This window comes from Mobula birostris, chromosome 8, assembly GCF_030028105.1.
Source record: "Mobula birostris isolate sMobBir1 chromosome 8, sMobBir1.hap1, whole genome shotgun sequence".
Classification (NCBI taxonomy): domain Eukaryota; kingdom Metazoa; phylum Chordata; class Chondrichthyes; order Myliobatiformes; family Myliobatidae; genus Mobula; species Mobula birostris.
In genome coordinates this window covers 166,038,208-166,063,070 of record NC_092377.1, presented here as the reverse complement: position 1 = coordinate 166,063,070, position 24,863 = coordinate 166,038,208, and the positions used below count along the sequence as shown (strand labels likewise).

The following is a 24,863-nucleotide window of genomic DNA, read 5'->3' as shown; positions in this document are numbered from 1 at the left end:
AGCAGGGGAGTGAGGATGAGTGGATGAAGTGAATGAAGCCCATGACTGAATGGCGGAGCAGACTCAATGGGCCGAATGGCCTAATTCTGCTCCTAAATCTTATGGTCTTACAGTCTAACCCACACCTGGACCATAGCCTTCCATCCAGTTACCTATCCAAAATTCTCTTACATGTTGAAATCAAACCTGCATCCACACCGCTACTGACAACTCATTCCATACCCACTCCACCCTCTGAATGTAGCAGATCTCCTTCAGGTGCACAGTGAATAATAGATGGAAAATGACAGGTAGTCGGCACTCTCCCACAACAAGGTGAGAGCAGAGCCCTGCCTTGTAGTGGCAATGAAAACACATCCCACAAGGCAGCCTGTGCACGACTTGTTTTGGCAGGGCGACCTTGTTCAGCCTGAGGGAATCAAGGGTTGATGGGATCCATGACAGTCAGTGCGAGAATGCTCTTGGGCTGCTCTGAGGCCTTGAGCAGGTGAACCTGTGAGAAGTGGTCACCTGGGCCTGACTTGCTCGCCCACGCTGGGCGTGGCTGTAAGGGCAGAGTGTCAATGCGGGACCGGGGGGCATTTTGCTCTGCCCTCTCGCCTGAGGTTCTCCGTCTCCTCCTCATCCTCTGGCAGCGCAGGGTCCTACAGAAACCCTTCACGTTTTCCTTCAGGGCCATGTAGATGATGGGGTTGCAGGTTGAGTTACTGAAACCCAGGAGCTGCACTGAGGCGAACAGAATGGTCTCCTTCTCTGCGTCCAGCTGCAGCTTACCTGAAAGGAGAAGATTGTTTAGACTACGTAGTGGATCGAATGCTTCTCACAAACCCCGCCAAATGCATGTAACCACTTCCTTTAAAGAGAGAATTGCACTCAGCAGCCACTTTATTAGTTACCTCCTATACCTTATAACATCACCACAGTGTATATTCATGGTCTTCTGCTGCTGTAGCCCATCCACTTCAAGCTTTGACATGTTGTGCATTCAGAGATGCTCTTCTGCACACCACTGTTGTGACACATGGTTATTTGAGTTACTGTCACCTTCCTGTCAGCTTGAACCAGTCTGGCCATTCATCTCTGACTTCTCTCATTTACAAGGCATTTCCTCTCACAGCTGCTGCTCACTGGAATTTTAAACGAAAAATTTCTGCACCATTCTCTTTAAACCCTAGAGACCGTACTGTGTGAAAACCCCAGAAGGTCAGCAGTTTCTGAGATAATCAAATCACCCCATCTGGCACCAACAATCATCCCGCAGTCAAAGTCACTTAGATCACACTTCATCCCCCATTCTGATGTTTGGTCTGAACAAAAACGAAACCTCTGGACCATGTCTGCGTGCCTTTATGCATGGAGTTGCTGCCACATGATTGGCTGATTAGATATTTACATTAAAAAGGTGTAGAACTGTATCTAATAAGGTAGACACTGAATATAGTCAAACCATTCTTTACTGACTGATTGCCAACACTACCGACTAAACACATAAATGCTAGAAAGCTGCAGTTATAGGTTAAAATGTAGCAATGTGTCCCAGAGCACTATTTCGGGGCTACATTATACAAAACTGATGCTGAACTAACTCGGAAGGGCTGATAGCCAAAGAAGTTGTTTTGGATCATAGTTATAGACCCATGCTGCATAGAAACAGGCCCTTCAGCCCAACTGATCCATTCTGACCAAGATTCCCATCTAAGCCAGAGTAACACACAAAAAAAGCAGGAGGAACTCAGCAGGTCAGACAGCTTCTATAGTCGTTGTTTTGGGTTGAGACCCTTCATTGGGCTGATTTCCTCCAGAATTTTGTATATGTTACTCTGAATTTCCAGTATCTGCAGAATCTCTTCTGTTTATAGTCCATTTGAGCTAGTCTCATCGGCCTGCACTGGGACCATAGCCCTCCACACCTTTCCCATCTACTTTCAGTGCTGATAAAAAGTATTCACCCCTCCCTTGGAAGTTTTCATATTTTATTGTTTTACAACATTGAATCACAATGGATTTAACTTGGCTTTTTGGACAGTGATCAACAGAAAAAGACTTTCATGTCAAAGTGAAAACAGATCTCTACAAAGTAATCTAAATTGATTACACATGTAAAAGACAAAATAATTGATTGCTCAAGTCTTCACCCCCTTTAATATGACACACCAAATCATCACTGGTGCAGCCAATTGGTTTTAGAAGTCACAGAATTAGTTAAATGGAGATCACTTGTGTGCAGTCAAGGTGTTTCAATTGATTGTAGTAAAAATACACCTGTATCTGGAAGGTCCAACTGCTGGTGAGTCAGTATCCTAGTAAAAACTACACCATGAAGACAAAAGAACGCATCAAGGAACTCTGCGAGAAGGTTATGAAAAGCACAAGTCGGGAGATGGATACAAGAAAATTTCCAAGTCACTGAGTATCACTTGGAGTACAGTTAAGTCAATCATCAAGTGGAAAGAATATGGCACAGCTGTTAATCTGCCTAGAGCAGGCCGTCCTCACAAACTGAGTGACCGTGCAAGAAGGGGTCGAGTGATGGAGGCCACCTCTGCAGAAGTTACAAGCTTCAGTGGCTGAGTTGGGAGAGTCTGCACATACAACAACTGTTGCCTGGGTGCTTGACAGGTCATAACTTTATGGGAGAGTGGCAAAGAGAAAGCCACTGTTGGAAAAAAGAACTCACATGAAATCTCAGCTAGAATTTGCCAGAAGGCATGTGGGAGACTCTGAAGTCAGTTGGAAGGTTCTATGTTCTAATGAAACCAAAATTGAGAATTTTGGCCATCTGATTAAATACCATGTTTGGCACAAGTCAAATGCTGCACATCAAAAACACGCCATCTTTACTGTGAAGCAAGGTGGTGGCTGCACCATGCTGTGGAGATACTTCACTGCAGCAGGCCCTGGAAGGCTTGTGAAGGTAGAGGGTAAAATGAATGCAGCAAAATACAGGGAAATCCTGGAGGTAAACCTGATACTGTCTGCAAGAGAACTGCAACTTGGGAGATTTGTTTTCCAGCAAGACAATGACCCTAAGCATAAAGCCAAAGCTACACAGGAACAGCTTAAAAACAACAAAGATAGTGTCCTGGAGTGGGCAAATCAGAGTCCAGACATCAATCAAATTGAGAATTTGTTGCTGGACTTGAAAAGGGCTGTTCACTTATGATCTGACAGAACTTGAGCAGTTTTGTAAAGAAGAATGGGGAAAAGAATTGCAGTGTCCAGATGTGCAAAGCTGATAGAGACATATCCACACAGACTCAAGGCCAATTTATACTTCTGCATCGAATCTACGCCGTAGGTATGGCTGTAATTGCTGCAAAAGGTGCATCTACTAAATACTGATTTGAAGGGGATGAATACTTATACAATGATTTTGTGTTTTATATTTGTGATTACTTTAGATCACTTTGTAGAGATCTGTTTTCACCTTGACATTAAAGTGTCTTTCTCTGTTGATTAGTGTCAAAAAAGCCAAATTAAATCTACTGTGATTCAGTGTTGTAAAACAATTAAAAATTTAAGACTTCCAAGGGGGTTGAATCCTTTTTCTATAAGCGCTGTACCTATGCTTCTCTTAAATGTTGCAATCAAACATGCATCCACCATTTCCACTGACAGCTTGTTCCACACTGTCACCACCCTCAGAGATGTTCCCCCTAAATATTTCATCGTTTTCCTTTAATCTATGACCTCTAGTTCTAGTCTTACCTGACATCAGTGGAAAAAGCCTGTTTGCATAATGTTGCCCTAATAATTTTGTATACCTCTATCAAGTTCCCCCTCGTTCTCCTTCGCTCCAGGGAATAAAGACCTAACCTATTCAATGTTTCCTATAACTTAGATCCTCAAGTCCTGGCAACATCCTCGTAAATATTCTTTGCACTCTTTCAATCTTATTGATATCTTTCCTGTAAGCAGGTGACCATTACTGCACACAATACTCCAAATTAAGCCTCACCAACATTTTATATAACAAAATTAATGCAAGAGCTTTCTTTTAAAGATCCTTGACTTGATGATCTAGAAACACAAATCTACAAAGACATCCAGGAATGTTTCTCTGATGACACTTACAGATCACTCCACTATCTGACTCTTCCATGGCACCATTTCGAAGCCTTTGCCACCCAAAGCCACCAAAGAGAACTTGCCACCTCTTGAACATATTACCGTAATCCGAGAGCATGACGACGAGGTGGAATGGAGCCCAGCAAACAGCAAACACAATCACCACAGCCACCATCTTCTTCACTGCATGCTTCTTCCTTCTGTGGACAACAATAAACAACTTTCACAGCTCAATAACCTGAGACATTGACTCTATTCCTCTCCGCACAGACGCTGCCTGACTGGCTAAGTAATCCCAGTGTTTTCTGTTTCATGATAATTACTTACTGCCCTTTCTGCCTCCATCACTGTCTGACCTCTTGGTCTTGGCTGTGTTCAGGGCTTTATCATTGCTTCACCACTGTTAGCCATGCAAGTCCTGGGTGGAGGCTCAGGATTACCGTCGCACTCAGATGCAGAAGGAATCTTCATTGCTGTTTCCATAACCGTTTTGTTTGACCATTCAGGGTTGCTAGCCCTGAGCTGAACCCCTGAACCTGGAGGACCGGTGGACCACTCTTAGTCTGGTTTCTACCCTTTGACCTGTTTGGCACGGGCAACCCTACCAAGAGCCAAAGCATAAAGCTCTGACTCCAGCCAGCGTAGCTCTCCAGGTCATTGAGGAACACAAGAAGTCAAGGTTGTGGTCTGCTTGGAGGTCCATGACAATTAAAGGGCATTAAATGTAGTGAAGGATTCCCCCTCAAAATGAAAAGCAATATGAGAGGGAAGGGGTATACTGAGTAGGTTAAAAGGTCAGTGGGGTTGTATACTCTGGAATTTAGAAGGATAAGAGGGGATCTGATTGAAACATAAGATTATTAAGGGATTGGACACGCTAGAGGCAGGAAACATGTTCCCGATGTTGGGGGAGTCCAGAACTAGAGGCCACAGTTTAAGAATAAGGGGAAGACAATTTAGAACGGAGTTGAGGAAAAACTTTTTCACACAGGGGGTTGTCGATCTGTGGAATGCTCTGCTTCAGAAGGCAGTGGAGGCCAATTCTCTGGATTCTTTCAAAAAAGAGCTTTTAACGATGGTGGAGTGAAGGGATATGGGGAGGAGGCAGGAACGGGGTACTGATTGTGGATGATCAGCCATGATCACAGTGAATGGTGGTGCTGGCTCGAAGGGCTGAATGGCCTACTGCTGCACCTATTGTCTATTGTCAGCACACCGTTGTTGGCTGAATGGTTCCAAAAATTGTACATATTAATTTTCAAACCTATATGGGGTGGCACAACAGTGTAGCAGTTAGCGTTACACTATTACAGTGTCAGTGACCTGGGTTCAATTCCTGCTGCTGGCTGCAAGTAGCTTACATGTTCTCCTCGTGACCATGTGGGTTTGACACTGTAACCAGGTGTTCCAGTTTCCTCCCACATCCCAAAGACATTCAGGTAGTAGATCAGTTGGACAGAGTGGACTCATTGGGCCAGAAGGACCTGTTACCTTGCTGTTTCTCAGAATCAGAATCAGGTTTCATGTCATTGGCATACGTCATGAAATTTGTTGACTTCGCAGCAATACGTAATAGTAGAACAAAACTGAATTACGGTAAATGTATATATACACAAAATATTTTTTCTCACCTCTTATGAGTGGTGTGTATTGATAAACCTGCTGTCCGCTCCACACTGACAAACACGGTACCCTACAAATGACCTAGGCACCCTAGCTATATTTTTCTCTCACCCCTTATAGGTGGTGTGTATGAGTATTTTTGCCTCAATCTCGGGTCCTCTACCTGAGGCCTGCGTGCTTGAGGTTCGGTGCAGTTTCCCTGCTGTTCCTAGTAGTGCACTCTTCTGGACTGAGATTTCAGGCATTGTTCCCGGGATTTGTTGGAGCCACTCTCCCAATCCAGGTGTCACAGCTCCAAATGCTTCTATCACCACCAGGATTACTCCGACTTTAACCTTCCACATCCTTTCTATCTGCTCTTTCAAGCCCCGTATTTCTCCAGCTTCTCATGTTCTTTCTTCCTGATGTTACTGTCATTCTGGATTGCCACATTTATTTCTATCGCTTTCTTCTGTTCCTTGTCCAGTATTGCTATGCTTGGTTGGTTGGCCAGTACCTGCTTATCAGTCTGTATTGGGAAATCCCACAGGATCTTAGCTCTGTCATTTTGCACTACCTTCTCAGGTGTTTTCCATTAGGACTTGGGAGTGCCCAATCCACACTCAACACAGGTGTTCCAGTACACAGTTCCTGCAACTTGGTTGTGCTGTCCCTGTCTGCATCTTGCACCCTGCTACTATGTGCTGGATGGTTTCAGCAGATTCCTTGCACGGTCTGCATCTTGGGTCTTGCCTGGTGGGACAGGCCCCTGCCTCTATTGCTCTTGAGCTCAGCACCTGGTTCTTGTGCAGCAGCTCTGTGCTGTCCCTCAGCCCTGCCATTTCAGCCATTGGTAAGACTGTTACGGCAACCACCTGGCGATAGTACATCTCATACAGTGGCCTGTCCTGCCATGGCCTCTGGCTCTGCCTCTCCATGTCCCCTGCCTGCTGCCTGAGGTATTCTCTAGCAGGTCATCCTCAGGGGCCATCTTCCTGATGTACTCATGGATGTTTCGCATTTCTTCCAGGACTGTGGCCTTGACACTTCCAAGTCCCCATCCACCTTTATTCCAGCAGGTGTACAGTCACTCACCGTTGAACTTTGGATGGAATCCTCCATGTATTGTTAGTAGTTTTCGGTTCTTGATATCAGCGGCTCCCAGTTCATTCCTTGACCAGCACAATATTGCAGCTGGGTATCTGATGACTAATAGGGCGAATGTACTGATCTTGTTCTTCCCACTCAGCTGGTTTTTTGGACCTGTCTCACTCTTTAGAGGTACTTGAATGTTGCAGCCTTCCTTGTGTCCTCATCATGACTCCCATACACCTGCAGGACCCCCAGGTATTTTTGGCTGTCCTGGACATCTGGTATGTTGGCTTCAAATAACTCAACTCCCTCAGTCTTGATGAGTTTGCTTCTTTTCTCCACCATCCGGCTGCACTTTTCCAGTCCAAATGACATCCCAGTGTCTCTGCTGTACACCATTGTCAGGTGGATTAGTGAGTCAATGTCTCTTTCATTTCTGGAATACAGCTTGATCTCATCCATGTACAGGAGGTGGCTGATGGTCAGTCCACTCTTAAACCTGTACCCATCTCCACTCTGAGATGATCTGGCTGAGGGGGTTCAGCCTATGCAGAACAGTAGTGGGGATAGTGCATGATTCTGGTATATTCCATATCTGATGGATATTTGTGCTATTGGCTTTGAGTTAACTTCTAGCATTGTACTCCAATGGCCCACTGAGTTCTTGATGAAGGTCCTTAGTGTCTTGTTGACCTTGTACAGCAACAGGCATTCCAGGATCCATGTGTGGGGCATTGAGTTCAATGCTTTCTGGTAGTTGTTCCAGGCTGTGCTTAAGTTGGTTTGCCTGGTCTTGGAGTCTCACATGACTGCTTTGTCAATCAGTAGTTGGTGCTTGGAGCCTCTGATTCCATCACCAATCCCCCTCTGAGCAGGGCTCAGGAATTTACACACATTCCTTCAGCTTGCTGGCTATGATGCCTGATAGGTGCTTCCACGTTGTAGACAGGCAGGTTTTAGGCTGGTATCTTCCATCATCCAAGTTATTGACGAAAGCAGTGGACCCATTACAGACCCCTGAGGAACACCACTAGTCACTGGCAGCCAACCAGAAAAGGCCCCTTTTATTCCCACTCGCTGCTTCCTGCCTGTCAGCCATTCCTCTATCCATGCCACCTTTGCTGATTTTATCCTGTTAAGCAGCCTCGTGTTGCACCTTATCAAATGCCTTCTGAAAACCAATTAAATGACATCCTCTGCTTCTCCTTTGTCCACTCTGCTTGTTACTTCCTCAAAGATCTCTAAAGGCAAGATTTCCCTTCACAGAAACCATACTGACTTTAACTTACTTTAGTCTCCAAGTATTCCAAAACCTCATCCTTAATAATAGACTTCAACACTGTCCCAGTCACTGAAGTTAGGCTAACTGGCCTATAATTTCCTTTCTTTTGCCTTCCTCCCTTCTTAAAAAAATTGAACATTTTCAATTTTCCAGTCCTCCAGGACCATGCCAAAATCAGGTGATTCTTGAAAGATCATGACCAATGCATCCATTATCATTTCAGCAAGCTCTGTTAGAACTCAGGGATGTAGTCCATCTGGTCCAGAGGACTTATCCACCTTCAGACCTTTGAGTTTGAATATTTTCTCCCTTTGTAATAGTAATGGCACTCACTCCTGCTCCCTGACACTCACAGACCTCTGGCACACTGCTAATGTCCTTCACAGTGAAGACAGATGCAAAGTACCGATTAAGTTCATCTGCCTCCTTTAAGTTCTTTGTCCCCCGTTGCTACTTCACCAGCATCATATCAACTCTCACTTCCCTTTTACTCCATATAACTGGAAAAACTTTTAGCATCCCACTTTACATTATTGGCTAGTTGGTCCTGAAATTTCATTTTTTTCCCTTTATGGTCTTTTTAGTTGCCTTTTGTTGGATTTTAAAAGCTTCCCAATCATCCATCTTCCCACTCACTTTTGCTACCTTATATGCCCTTTCCTTGGCTTTTAACTTCCTTTGTCAGCCACAGTGCCTATCCCTGCCATTTGAGAAGTACTTCGTCCGTGGAACATATCTATCCTGTGCATTGTGAACTATTCTCAGAAACTTCAGCTGTCTCTGTTCTGCCATCATCGCCACCAGTATCCTCCTCCAATCCACCAGGGCAAGCCCCTCTCTCATGTCTCTGTAATTCACTTTATTCCATTTCGATACTGAGCCATGTGACCTATGCTTCTCCCTCTCAAATTACAGTATCAATTCAATGATATCATGAGCACTGCCTCCCAACAGTTCCTTTACATTTGCTGCCTAATAAGACCTGGGTTATTACACAACACCCAGTCTAAGATAGCCTTTTCCCGAGTAGGCTCAAGCACAAGCTGCTCTAAAAAGCCATCTCATAGGCATTCAACAAATTTCCTCTTGCAATCTGACACCAATCTGATTTTCCCAATTCCCTTGCATATTGAAGTCCCCCATTACAATGGTCTCATTACCCATATTACATGCCTTTTCCAGCTCCCTTTGTAATCTCAACCTTGCATCTTGGCTACTATTTGGAGGCCTATGTATGATTCCCATAATGTTTTTTCTCCAACCTTGCAGTTTCTTAACTCCACCTACAAAGATTCAACATTCTCTGACCCTATATCACCTCTTTCTAAAGATGTAATTCCATCTCTTACCAACAGAACCACTTCACTGCCAATGCCTTCCTGCCTTCACTTTTGATACAAAGCATATCCTGTGATGTTAAGCTCCCAGCTAAGACCTTTCAGCCATGTCTCAGTGATGCCCACCACATAGCAACCAATCCCAAATTGTGCCATGAGTTTGTCCACCTTATTCAAATGCTACTGTTTAAACCACTCCCAACAGCTCCAGCAACCTGCCCTCAAGAATATTGGTCCCCCTCAGGTTGAAATTGGAGTGCAAATGTTTTTTTTGTACAGGTCACAACTGCCTCAGAAGAGGCCCCAATTATCCAGAAATCTGAATCCCTGCTCCCTGCTCCAATTCTTCAGCCACACATTTATCCGCCACCTCATTCTGCTCCTATCCTCACTGTTGCATGGCACAGGCAGCAATCCTGAGATGACTACCTTTGAGGTTCTGCTTCTCAGCTTCCGTCCTAACTCCCTGTATTCTGCTTTCAGGACTTCCTCCCTTTTTCTACCCATGTCATTGGTACCAATATGTACCACGACTTCTGGCTGCTCACCCTCCCTCTTCAGGATATTGTGGATGTGTTCAGAAACATCACAGACCTTAGCACCTGGGAGGCAAACTACCCTCCATGTTTCCTTTTGCGCCTGTAGAATCACCCATCTGTCCCCGACTATAAAGTTCCCTATGACTGCTGCCATCCTCTTCCGTTCCCTACCCTTCTGAGCCACTGTTGCTTCCCCCCAGGTAGGTCCTTCCACATCCCCCCCAACAGTACTCAGAAGGAGTAGTTATTGTTGAGGGGGACGGCCACAGGGGAGCTCTCCACTATTTGATGTTCTCTTCTCCTTCTCCTGACAGTCACCAATTTCTCTATCTCCTGCAGCCTTGGGGGTGACGACCTTCCTGTAGCTCCTGTCTATCACTGCTTCACTTTCCCTAACAAGCCAAAGGTCATCGACCTGCAGCTCCAGTTCCTTAACACAGTCCCCAAGGAGCTGAATCTCGATGCACTTGGTGTAGGTATGGCCGTTGGGGAGGTAATCTTCCAGAAATTGCACATCTGACACCCAGAACAGAACACTGGCTCTGTTGACACACCACCTACACTCTCACAAGAGTTAGTTCAGAATAAGAAATAAGGAACGATCTTACCTACTTACCTTGCCTCCACCTGTTCTCACCGAAGTCCTGTTGAGCCAAAGCCTTACTACTCTGCCTCAGACTACTCCAACAATGACCGCTCCCACAATGACTGCTCCGCTAGGCAGTATCTATCTTTCATAGAGAGTGTGTTTTTAAACTTCTTTATCTCCCACATGCCTTCTGGCAAACTCTAGCTGAGATTTTGTGTGAGTTTTTATCAACAGTGGCTTTCTCTTTGCCACTCTCCCATAAAGCTGTGACTGGTGAAGTACCTCGGCAACAGTTGTTGTATGCACAGTCTCTCCCATCTCAGCCACTGAAGCTTGTAATTCCTCCAGAATTGTCACAGATCTCTTGGTGGCCTCCCTCACTAGTTCCCATCTCACAAGGTCACTCAGATTTTGAGGATGGCTTGTTCTAGGCAGATCTATAGCTGTGCCATACTCTTTCTATTTCTTGCTGATTGACTTAACTGTACTCCAAGGGATATTCAGTGACATGGAAATTTTCTTGTCTCCATCTCCTGACTTGTGCTTTTCAATAGCCTTTTCGCAAAGTTGCTTGGAGTGTTCTTTTGTCTTCATGGTGTAGTTTCTACCAGATACAGGTGTATTTTCCACCACAATCAGTTGAAACACCTTGACCGCACACAGGTGATCTCCATTTTACAAATTATGTGACTTTTGAAACTAGTTGGCTGCACCAGTGATGATTTGGTGTGTCCTATTAAAGGGGGGGTGGGGTAAATACTTATGCAATCAATTATTTTGTGTAAAAAATAATTAATATATATATAATTAAACCAGTAGTGTAAAAATGGAAATAAAAAAAGTAAATGAGGTAGTTTTCATTGGTTCAATGTCCATTAAGAAATTGGATGGCATAATTGAAGAAGCTGTTCCTGAATCATTGAGTGTGTGCCTTCAGGCTCCTGTACCTCCTTCCGGATGGTAGCAATGAGAAGAGAGTATGTCCTGCATGGTGTGAGTTCTTGGATCAGATTAGATTAGATTCAACTTTATTGTCATTGTGCCGAGTACTGATACAAAGCCAATGAAAAGCAGTTAGTATCTGACCAGAAATGCAAAGAATAGTGTTATTTACAAAATAACTATGAATAAAAAGTAAGTGCTACAGCACACAAATATAAAAGTACTGAGACAGTACAATATGGGTGCAATACTGCTTAGCGCTGTGATGTGAGGTTCAGCAGGGTCACAGCCTCAGGGAACAAGCTCTTCCTATGCCTGCTGGTGCGGGAGCGGAGGCTCCTGTAGCCTCTACTGGATGGGAGGAGAGTAAGAAGTCCATGGTTAGGGTGAGATGCATTGATAATGCTTTTCACCCTGCCCAGGCAGCGTTTATGGTAGATGTTCTCAATGGTGGGCAATTGGGTGCCGATAATCTGCTGGGCAGTTTTCAGCACACGCTGGAGTGTTTTGCGGTCCGATATGGGGCAATTGACATACCACACTGAGGTGCAGTCGGTGAGTATGCTCTCAATGGTACAGCAGTAAAAGTCCGTCAATATCCTGGGACAGAGGTGAGCTTTCTTGATGCTCTGCAGGAAATAAAGGCGCTGTTGCTCCTTTTTGATCAGGATGGAGGAGTCCAGGGACCAGGGGAGATCCTCGGAAATGTCGACACCAAGGAACTTGAAGCTTGATACATGCTCCACCACAGCTCCGTTGATGTAGGTGGGGACGTGAGTGTGGCTCCTAGCATGCCTGAAGTCCACAATGATCTCCTTGGTCTTCTGGGTGTTAAGGGCCAGGTTGTTGTCGGCACACCACGCGGCCAGGTGCTGGACCTCGTCCCTGTAGGCCGTCTCGTCATCCCCTCTGATCAGGCCAACCACCGTAGTGTCATCTGCGAACTTGATTATGAGGTTAGAACCATGTACAGGAATGCAGTCACAGGTGAAAGAGTACAGAAGAGGATGCCGTTAATGATGGATGCCATCTTTTTGAGGCATCATTCCTTAAAGCTGTCCTGAATACTACAGAGGCTAGTACCCATGATGGAGCTGACTAAGTTTACAGCTTTCTGTGGCTTACTTTGATCTTGTGCAACAGCCTCTAAGGAGGATGTTTACTGACTGTGACTTTTTCTCATCATGTCATTTATTGATTGTCATATTTAGTAAGATTAAGATGGAACAAAATAGACATTTATGGAGTACAACAGTTACTAAAAGTGATATTGAATGCACATTATTGAAGAATAACTGCACATTATTCTTTCCTTAATATGTGAGCAACCTACTAAAATGAACACACAAAATGCAAGAGGAACACTGGCAGGGTCTATGGAAATGCATAAACAGTCGATGTTTCAGGCTGAGACCCTTCATCAGTGCTGTAAAGGAAGGGGGAAGATGCCAGAATGAGAAGGTGGGAGACAGAAGAAGGGGTACGAGCTATAAAGTGAGAGGTGAAGCCAGGTGGCTGGGAGAGTGGGGGTGTTGACGTAAAAAGCTGGAAGATGATAGGTGGAAAAGGTAAAGGGCTGAAGAAGAAGGAATCTGATAGGAGAGGAGGGTAGACCATGGGAGAAAGGGAAAGAAGAGGAGGCCCAGGAGGAGGTGATAGGCAATTGAAGAGAAGATGTAAAGGGGTGGGCAGAGTAGGGAATTGAAGAAGAGGGAAGGGGGAGGAGGAAAAATACCAGAAGTAGGAGAAATCAATGATCATGCCATCAAGTTAGATGCTATTGAGAGCAACATTTTACTGAAAACATTATTGACAGAAAGTTGGAGACATCTACTAAGAGTGACATTTACTGACACAATGGTTATAGCAATTGACTGCTGTTAATACAGAGATACACGGAGGATGACGGTAACTAAGTGTTTCCATTTCCTGAGATGGACATTCACTACCTGTGACATTTAACAGGACGAAGAATGTCTGAAACAGGCATTTATAGAGAGCAACGTTTACTGAGAATAGCGTCTAACAAGGAGCGACATTTACTGAAAACAACGCCTGCTGAAAGCGACATTTTCTTGGCATGAAACTTCATGAGTGTGACATTCACCAAAATACAGTTAAGTCAAGTCAAGTTTATTGTCATTTAGCTATATACATGCATATAATGTGTATAATTATATAATGCATATAGAAACAGGAGAACATTTCTCCGAACCAGGGTGTAAAGCACAATAGTACGCAACACACAATAACTTATGTGGGTAAGGATAAAACTTATAGGTAAACCACGCATAAATAATGAACAAAAGTGCATCAATTAAATACTGTAAGGTATAGAACAGATTAACCAGTGACACTTCAAATACAATGTGGCAGGGAGTTCAGAAGGCTAATGCCCTGAGGGATAGTTATTGAGTTCTGTATTTATCCACAATGACGAATTCCTAAGAGCGGTATTTACTCAGATATGCACTTACTGATACAGTCTTTTACTGAGTGGTAGATCGGCTTCCAGTAAGATTGTAGCGAGTTTTGTCACAGCGGCCAATTCAAGTCCAAAAAAATGGTGCAAATATGTGCACAAAATGTTTTTCTTGTGATTGCAAGGGCCTGTTGGGTGCTGGTAATATAAAATACGGGAAGTCTGGATCACTGGTGAGACCGACGGCAGGGGAGCTGCGTGGCTCCAGTTGAGCGGACCAGGCTCTCGTGCCACAGCGTCGTCCGTTACAGCCTCTCAGGAGGAGGCGCCAGAGGCGATGTGGGCGAGAAGAGGGGTGCACTGGGCTCGCTGGGTTGGAGGCTGGCCCCTGTAGGTCAATTCTCCTGTCGCTGCGGCTCTCCAGTGTTTGTTCTAATGACCACTGGCTGGAATGCCTGACTCTGACCCAGTGCGAGACAAGCTGTCTTGCCTTGCATGAGATGAGGAACTGCAGCGTACTTTTCCTTGCGGAAACATGGCTCCAGCACAACTTCCCAAGCACCATCAATGCTCAGGCCATGACACTGAGGGACCTACAGTGTGCTAACATTATTTTTTGTGCCTGGATATGTCATCATAATTGTGTATGACTGTATGGACTGTGTTTTGTACCTTTGCCCCAAAGGAATGCAGTTTCATTTAGAACATAAGACCATACGGTATCGGAGCAAAATTAGGCCATTTGGCCCATCGATTCTGCTTCGTTACTTCATCAGGGATGATCCAATTTTCCTCTCAGCCCCAAAATTCTGCCTTCTCCCCGTATCCCTTCATGCCCTTTCCAATCTAGAATCGATAAACCTCCACCTCAAATATACATGAAGATTTGACCTCCACAGCTGCCAGTGGCAATGAATTCCACAGATTCACAGCACTCTGGCTAAAGAAATTCCTCCTCATCTCCAAGGATGCCCCTCTATTCTGAGGCTGTGTCCTCTGGTCTTAGACTCTCCCACCATAGTAAGCATTCTCTCCACGTCCACTCTATCATGGCCTTTCACCATTCAATAAGTTTCAATGAGGTCATCCCTCATTCTTCTGAATTCTAGTGCGTACAGGCCCAGAGCCATTAAATGCCTCTTCACATGACAAGCCAATCCTGGAATCATTTTTATGAACCTCCTTTAAACCCTCTCCAGTTTCAGCACATCCTTTCTATAATAAGGGGCCCAAAACTTCTCACAATACTCCAAGTGAGGCCTTACTAGAGCTTTATAAAGTTTTAATGCTACTTCCTCGTTTTTATATTCTAGTTCTCTTGAAATAAATCATCGCATTTGCTTTCTTCACCACAGAATCAGCCTGCAAATTAACCTTTAGAGAATCCTGCCTAATGACTCTCGATTCCCTTTTCACCTCGGATCTTTGAGTTTTCTGCCCGTTTAGTAAACAATCTATGCCTTTATTCCTTCTATTAAAGTGCATGACCACACATTTTCCAACACTGTATTCTATTTGCCATTTCTTTGCCAATTCTCCTAATCTGTTTAAGTCCTTCTATAGCCTCACCATTTCCTCAAAACTACCTGCCCCTCCACCTATCTTCATATCGTCTGCAAACTTTGCAACAGATTTTCCCTTGGGGAAACCATGCTGACTACGGCCTATTTTATCATGTGCCTCCAAGTACCCTGAGACCTCATCCTCAATAATTGACTCCAACATCTTCCCAAACACTATCAGACTATCTGGACTATAGTTTCCTTTCTTCTGCCTCCCTCATTTGCAATTGAATGACATTTGCAATTTTCCAGTCTTCCAGAACCATTTCAGAACCTAGTGATTCTTCAAAGATCATTACTAATGCCTCTATATTCTCTTCAGCCACCTCTTTCAGAATCTGAGGTGTACACCATCTGGTCCAGGTGACTTACCTACCTTCAGACCTTCGAACCTTCTCCCTAGTAATGGTAACTTCGCACACTTCATGACCACTGACACCTGGAACTTCCACCATACTGCTAGTGTCCTCTACCAGTGAAGACTGATGCAAAATACTGGTTCAATTTGTCTGCCATTTCCTTGTCCTCCATTACTACCTCTCTAGTGCCATTTTCCAATGGTCTAATATCCACTCTTGCCTCTCTTTTACACTTTATGTATCTGAAGAAACTTTTGGTATCCTCTTTAATATTACTGGCTAGTTAACTTTTGTATTCCTTCTTCACCTTTTTAATTACTTTTTAGTTGCCTTCTGTTGGTTTTTAAAAGCTCTCCAATCCTCTAACATCCCACTAATCTTTGCTCTATTAAATGCCCTCTGTTTGGCTTTTATGCTAGCTTTGACTTCTCTTGTTAGTCACAAGTATCATCTTTCCTTTAGAATACTTCTTCCTCTTTGGGAAGTATATATCTTGTGCCTTCCAAATTGCTTTCTGAAATTCCAGCCATTCTGCCGTCATCCCTGCCAGAGTTCTTTTTCAATCAAATCTGGCCAACTCCTATCTCATGCCTCTGGAATTCCCTTTTCTCTATTCTAATACTGATACATCTGACTTTAGCTTCACCTTCTCAAAATTCAGGGTGATTTTGATCATATTATGATCACCTGCCCCTAAGGGTTCTTTTACCTTAAGCTCTCTGATCATTTCTGGTTCATTGCACAACACCCAGTCCAGAACAGTTGATCCTCTAGGGGGCTTAACCATGAACTGCTCCAAAAGCCACCTCATAGACACTCTGGAACACCCCCCCCCCCCCACCAGTAATCCAGCAGCAACCTGACTTTCCCAATCTACCTGCATATTGAACTCCCTCACGACTGTTGTAACATTGCCCTTTTGGCATGCATTTTCTATCTCCCACTGTACTATTTAGGGGTCTGTATACAACTCCTATGAAAGTCTTTTTACCCTTGCTCTTCCTTAGCTCTATCCACAATGATTCAACAACTTCCAGACCTATGTCACCTCTTTCTAATGATTTGATTCCATTTTTCACCAACAGAGCAAGGCTGTCCCCTCTGCCTTCCTGCCTCTCCTTTCGATACAATGTGTGTCCCTGGACATTCAGCTCCCAGCTGTAACCTTTCAGTCCTGGCTCAGTGATGCCTACGACATCATGCATGCCAATCTGCAACCGTGCTGCAAATTCATCTGCTTATGCTGTGTACCGCTCGCATTCAAATACCACACCTTCAGTCCTGTATTCGCCTTTTACAATTTTGTCCACCTTTTACATTGCAACTCATCCTGTTGACTGCAATTTTGCCCTCTCAAGAGCTTCTCCTCACTACTCATTGCCTCTGTTTGTAACCATCTACCTCATCACCTGCCCTTCCTACGATACTTCTTGCATTGAAATATACGCAGCTCAGGACACTAGTCGCGCCATGCTCAACTTTTTGATTCCAAGCTTAGACTAAGGTCTTACCAACATCTGCCTCCACAACCACTCCACTAAGTGTTCTGGCACTCTGGTTCCCACCCCCTGCAACTCTAGTTTAAACCCCACCATGAAGCATTGACAAGTCTTTCCACTAGGATATTAGTCCCCTACCAGTTCAGGGGAAAGCCATCCCTTCTGTAAACATCCCACCTTCCCTGGAAGAGAGCCCAATGATCCAAAAATCTTATGCCCTCCCTCCTACACCAACTCTTTAGCCATATATTAAACTGGATAATCTTCCTAGTTCTGGTCTCTCTAGCACGTGGCACGGGTAGCAATCCTGAGATTACAACGCTGGAGGTCCTGCCCTTTAACTTAGCACCTAACTCCCTGAACTCCCTATGCAGGACCTCATCACTCATTCTACCCATGTCATTGCTACCTACTCGGACCATGACTTCCAGTTGTTTGTCCTCCCATTTATGAATGCTGAGGACTTGAGGACTCGATCCAAGATATCCCGGACCCTGGCACCCGGGAAGGAACATACCATTTGGAAATCTTGCTCTCACCCACAGAACCTCCTGTCCATTTACCTGCCTAAGGAATACCCCATCACCACAGCATGCTTCTTCTCCCCCTTTCCCTGCTGAGTCACAGAGGCAGACTCAGCATCCAGAGACCTCACCACTGTGGTCTCCTCTGTTAGGTCAACCTCCACCCCACCCCACCACAGTACCCAAAGTGATGTACCTGTTGTTGAGGGGGATGACCATAGGAGTACTCTGCACTGGCTCCTTAACCCCTTTCTCCTTCCTGACTGTCACCCAGTTTCCTGTGCCCTGCACATTACATGGAACTACCTTTCTACATGCCCTATCTATCACCCCCTCAGCCTCTCAAATGATCCGGACTTCATCCAGTTCCAGCTCCAAATCCTTAATGGGGATTGTTAGAAGCTGTAAACATGTGACTGGCTGAACGGCAATTAAACTTGAACTTCATACTGAATGTGGCACTTACTGGGAGTAACATTTGGAAGCCTTGTGTTGGTCAGAGACACCAGTGGATATTGTGTTCGAGCAGTGACCGTGACGTGCAAGCCAGGGCAGTACAACACGGAGGGTCGTGCAGCTCCCCCTCTCTATGCAGCAGATGGGTTCAGAGGAACGGCAGAGACTGGTACAGTTTGGTACCAGCAGCGTTGCAGAAGTTACCAATCGATGTTGAACTCAACGTACGACTCCAGCTCTGGATACTTTCCTCGTGGTTTCCTCCTGAAGCCTTCCCCAAGAGTGGGTACAGCCGCAAGGGTGATGTGCAATAAGTGTCACTCACTGAAAGTTACATTTAAAGAGACTTAATTCACTGGAAACATTATTAACTAATCCTGAAAATCTGACTGAGTGGTGCCACAACAACAATCTCTAACTCAATGTCAGCAAGACCAAGGAGCTGATTTGGACTTCAGGAGAAGGAAACCAGAGGTTCTTGAACCAGTCCTCACTCAAGGATCAGCAACTTAAATTCCCAGGTGTTACTATTTCAGAGGACATGTCTTGGGGCAGCACATAAGTGCAATTACAAAGCAAATACAGCAGCAGTACCTCTAGTCAGAGTAATAGTCATAGTCATACTTTATTGATCCCAGGGGAAATTGGTTTTCGTTACAGTTGCACCATAAGTAATTAAATAGTAATAAAACCATAAATAGTTAAATAGTAATATGTAAATTATACCAGGAAATAAGTCTAGGACCAGCCTATTGGCTCAGGGTGTCTGACCCGCCAAGGGAGGAGTTGTAAAGTTTGATGGCCGCAGGCAGGAATTACTTCCTATGACGCTCTGTGTTGCATCTCGGTGGAATGAGTCTCTGGCTGAATGTACTCCTGTGCCCACCCAGTACATTATGTAGTGGATGGGAGACATTGTTCAAGATGGCATGCAACTTGGACAGCATCCTTTTTTCAGACACCACCGTCAGAGAGTCCAGTTCCATCCCCACAACATCACTGGCCTTACTAATGAGTTTGTTGATTCTGTTGGTGTCTGCTACCCTCAGCCTGCTGCCCCGCACACAACAGCAAACATGATCGCACTGGCCACCACAGACTCGTAGAACATCCTCAGCATCGTCCGGCAGATGTTAAAGGACCTCAGTCTCCTCAGGAAATAGAGACAGCTCTGACCCTTCTTGTAGACAGCCTCAGTGTTCTTTGACCAGTCCAGTTTATTGTCAATTCGTATCCCCAGGTATTTGTAATCCTCCACCATGTCCACACTGACCCCCTGGATGGAAACAGGGGTCACCGGTACCTTAGCTCTCCTCAGGTCTACCACCAGCTCCTTAGTCTTTTTCACATTCCTCTACTTTCGGAATTTGCAAAGATTCAGCGTGACATATAAAACTTTGACAAACTTCTATAAATTTATGGTGGAGGGTATATTGACTAGTTGCATCACAGCCTGCAATGCTCTTGAACAAAAAATCCTACAAAAAGTAGTTGCTACGGCAGAGTCCATTGCAGTTAATGCGCACTCCACCATTGAGCACGTCTACACGAAATGTCATCACAGGAAAGCAGTAACCATCATCAGGGACCCCCACCACCCAGGACATGGTCTCTTCTCACTGCTGCCATCAGGAAGACGGTACATGAGCCTCAGGACTCACACCACCAGGTTCAGGAACGGTTATTACCCCTCAACCATCAGGCTCTTGAACCAAAGGTGATAACTTCACTCAACTTCACTTGCCTCTTCATTGAATTGTTCCCACAACCAATAGACTCACTTTCAAGGACTCTTCATTTCATATTCTCTATATTTACTTATTTCTAATGATTATTTCTTTCTTTTTGTATTTACAGCTTGTTGTCCTTTACACCCTGGTTGAACACCCAAGCTGGGGTGGCCTTTCATTGATTCTATTATGGTTATTAATCTATTTTGGCTTTATTGAGTATGCCCATAAGAAAATTAATCTCAGGGTTGTATATGGTGAAAATTTTAAAGCATATGGTGCAAATCATCTCCATTAAGGAACAATAATCATTTTCTATCTGGGGGGAAACCATTCACTAACAGAACTTGGGAGGATAAAGGTATTATTACTCTTCAAGATATTAATGGGGCAAATACTATCCTTAGCTTTCAAGAACTGATATCTCGATATAATATTGATAAACACTCTCTTTTCTTCTACTTTAGAGTAAGATCAGCTTGTAAAGCCCACGGCGCTCCCTGGGGGGTCAGATTTAAAGGACGATCCCATTTTAAGTTGGATACAGAGTGCTCCAGGACAGATAGTGTCATATATCTATGATAAATTAACCTCCCAGAAATATATGTCCACATCAGGAATGAAAGCCTGGGATAGGGACATTTCTGAATTGGGAAAAGACTTAGACTGGGATGCGATTTGGGATAACGCTGCCGGTGCTTCGAAAAACTCAAATCATCGGTATATACACTTGAAATTTTGTCATAGAGCATATTTAACACCGAGAATTAGACATCAAATGGGACTGGTTCCTGACCCATATTGCCCATTTTGCCCCCACGGAGTGATTGGCTCTTTTATACATGTTGTTTGGGAATGTCCAGGGGTTTTTGTTTTGTGGGGAAGGGTTATCAGTATTTTTACAGAACTAACTGGGGTACAATTACCAATGGACCCCGCCGTACATCTTCTAAATGATGACTCCCACCTTTCCCTTACGGAAAAAACATGCAAAGTCTGGCTGGCAGGCCTGACTGCAACTAAGAAGATTGTAGTCCAGCGTTGGAAACCTCCCCATGATATTTCAAATACTCACTGGCTTCAGAGCTTTTTGGACGTTTCTTAGATCGAACTTTCATCAGCAAGAGTAAATGATGCATGACCAAACACAATCTTAATGTGGACAAATTTGATATCTAACTTAAAAGATCTTTTGTTAAAATAGGAATGCTTTGTCTGTGTATGCACTACTATTCAGTTGGTTGGTGGAGGGGAGAGGGATGGGGGGGAAGAGAGGGGTGGAGGGGGGATGGTGATGAAGGTTGGAGGGTGGCTGGGTTAAACAGTCAAAATGTGATTGGCAACTGGTTGTATTGAATGTAATTTGTTGGTTTTGCAATAAAAAATTAGTAACAGAAAGGGTTGTATATGGTGACATATATATACTTTGATAATAAATTTACTTTGAATTGACTTAATAAGAACCCACACCATTGAGAAGATGTACAAGTGATTGTAATTGTACATTATTCATTGACGATACATACAGAGCCTTATTCACTCAGGATGAACTATTATCGAATATCAAAGTTCAAAGTTCCAATAACATTTATTGTTGAAGTGTGTATGTATATTACAACCCTGAAATTCATCTTCCCACAGACAACCACAAAACAAAGAAAAACCATGGATCCTGTTCAGACAAACACACCAGGCCCACCTCCCCCTCCCCCTGTGTGCAAAAAAAAAAGATAACCATGCAAACGGGAAAAAATAATGAGTGAAGAACCCAGGACATAAAACACCAACCCACCAAAGTCATCGAAAGGGTCCAGGCAAATTCGTTTCCAGCTCAATCTAGCGCTGTGTCATACATTATTATGGCCGCCCCTATCAGAATCACACAAGGCAGCAACAAAAAAAGGAATGAACAGAAACCAGAAACACATCATAACATGAATTAGACTCCAAGCCACAACAGTGTCAATTAAACCTTGCTCAAGACCCAGGACTCTGGCACCTTTTTCAGACAGCATCCAGGGAGAGAGACCATTTGAACATGGGGACCTTCCTCCGGGAGCAGCGAGTGTGGCCGTCACACGCAGAATATCATGGTGTGGGAAGTGCCCCATTAGACCAACCAGATCCATGCACCCACTTACAGTCATCTTATCTTCCCATGAGATGTTCTTCCCATATTTCCATGAACTCCTCCCCATTTTCACCACTCAGACACACAGCAGGAGCAACTGACAGCGGCCAAGTTACCTAGCAACCAGCATGGCTTCTGGGATGTGGGGAGGGAACTGGAACATCTGGGGAAGCCCACTCAGTCACAGGGGGAAAAGTTTTGAACCTGGGTCACTGGAATTGTAAGACCGAAGTTCCACTACCTCTATCACTGCTCTGTCTATTATGAGCAATATTTTCAAGAAAGTATTATTTTTTCAGAAAAGTTTATTCAAACAGCAAAACACCATACAATAAATGTTTTGCAGTTTCAAATTAAGATACCATTATTTCCATCTACAATATATTCAAGACCCAAAGCAGCCCACCAGTTTCAGAAATAAGATCAAAAGACATAGGAGTGGTAGTAGGACATTTTGGCCTGTTGAGTCTGCTGCAGCATCCCATCATGGCTGATATATTATCCTCTCAACCCCATTCTCCTGCCTTCTCCCCGTAGTCTTTGATGCCCTCATTAATCAAGAACCTATCAGCCTCTGCTTTAAGTATACCCAATGACTTGGCCTCTACAGTCATCTGTGGTAATTCATTTCATAAATTCACCACCATCTGGCTAAAGAAATTCCTCCTTATCTCTGTGATAAAGGGACCTCCTTGTATTCTGAGGACTCTGGTTCTAGACTCCCCCACTGTAGGAAACATCCTTTGCATATCATTGTGCCCATGGGCATCATGTGCTCCTTCTCCAAGGTCACCTGGGCATGAATGCAACCCTGGAAGAGGGGCAAACAGTCAGCTTAGGCAGAACCCTCAGCTTCTCGCCACCTGGACCTGTGAATGGCCAGCTTGACCAGGCCCATGGATATTGTGTGTTCCTTCTCCGAGGTCACCCGGGCATGAAAGTAACTGCAGAAGAGGGGCAGGCAGTCAGCTCGGCAGGACCCTTGACTGCCTTCAGCCCAGACCCCTGAATGGACAAATTGACCAGGACCAAGGGAAAACCAACCAGTACATCCCCTGAGCAACCCTCTCCCCTCCGTACTGGATGACTGTCGATCAGGAGCGTAGAGCGTGGGGCCGAAGTGCAGCCAGAAGTTGAGAAGCAGCTCCTTCAGAGGATGAACAGCCAGTAAACTCAGAAATCTTTTGCTCAGTACTGCTCTATGAAATACCCTCCACCCCAATCCCCAAAGCACAGGGAAAGGACCCCTGCATATAGAGACCTTCACTGGGGACCTCTCTCACTGCCAGACCTGAAAGTATTATGAATTGAGACTGACAATTAGCGGAGAAATTTAACTGTAAACTATCTGTCACTGAGAACATTTACTGAGAGCATTATTCACTGTGAGTGGCTCACACTGAGGGTCAGAGTTACTGAGAGTAACACTTACTGACATTGACTATGGCCTGATTCTGCTCCTACGTCCTATAGCCTTGAACCAGTCTGGTAACACGTCGAAGCTGCACCCTCTCTAACATGCTGGTAGAGAGAGTTTTATTTGGGTTTTCTTTAGCGCTGGAAATGGTTACATCCTGACACGCGGGACAGAAGCAAGGTCGCATTGTGTATTCCAGGGACCAGTCAATGCCGGCCGGTTTAACGGGCAGAGCGGCGGACACCCCGCTGAAATCCAGAGGAAAACACACAGAGGATGCAGAGGGGGATCCCAAAGTCGAGGAGGGAGGACCGGGTCGAGACAACAGAGACTTATGGAGAAGAGGAGTTCGGTGGGTAATACCATTCCGGCTGACCGGAAGTGCACTGAGAGCGGTAAGCGTAAAGGAGTTGGGTGCTTACTGATCTGGTTAACAACAGACGGTGCAATCCGGGGCATATTACGATTAAGGAACGTGTTTGCAGACTGGATATTGAACTTTTTACTGTTGGACTTCGGCCACATTCTACTGTGATACAACACTTGGCGGCACGGGACGTCGTTCCTGCCTGTGGTCATCGAACATGCAGCTCCTCCCGTGGAGGGTCAGACACTCTGAGCCAATAGACTGGTCCTGGATTTATTTTCCATCTGGCATAGTTTGCATTTTGTTGTTTGATTGTTGGTGGTTCTGTATTGCTATATTTACGCTCTGTTCTTGGTTGGTGCGGCTGTAACGAAACCAAATTTCCCTCGGGATTAATAAAGGATATCTATCTATCTATCTATCTATCCTCTTCTGACCTCCTTCAGTAACAAGGCACTTTCACCCACAGAACTGCCCCTGGCTGGAATTTTTTTTTGTTTTTCACAGCATTCTCTGTAAACTCTAGAGGTTGTAGTGTGTAAAAATCTCAGGATCCATAGCATATTAATTTAGAGTGAGCATCATTTACCAAGTATATCATTTGCTGAAGTTACCCTTTAGAACAAAGTGTCAATTATAAGACTCATCTCTAAATATTACTTGCCGAGAGTCTCTTTCCGTGAAAGAACCGCTTACAAAGATGGCTATTGATTGTATCTTTTCCCAAAGCCCTCATTCAGAAAGAGCCTCTTTCATTCAATATCTTTTAGTAGGAGAATAATTAATGAGAAGCATTTACTGGGAACAGTTTAGTGAAACAATTAGCAAAAGCTGGATCCAATCCAAGTTTACAGACAACATCTCTGGAGGTATTACTCGGTAGTTTGCATGTTTGTACATAGTGCGTTGGAAGCTTCCTCCAGCCATTTAGAGTGAATAGCAAAT

At 44.5% G+C, this 24,863-nt stretch overlaps 1 protein-coding gene across 1 annotated transcript in view; it reads right to left on the bottom strand.

Moving 5' to 3' along the window:
• Window positions 1-418: 418 nt before the first annotated feature.
• The window catches only part of LOC140202103 (pyroglutamylated RF-amide peptide receptor-like), a 59,760-nt gene continuing 35,315 nt past the window's right edge, over window positions 419-24,863 (bottom strand). The window contains exons 5-6 of the mRNA XM_072266961.1: window positions 4,075-4,268; window positions 419-774 (exon numbers count right to left, since the gene is read on the bottom strand). Coding sequence (XP_072123062.1) covers window positions 419-774; window positions 4,075-4,268 — 550 coding nt within the window. The remainder of the gene's footprint in view (window positions 775-4,074; window positions 4,269-24,863) is intronic.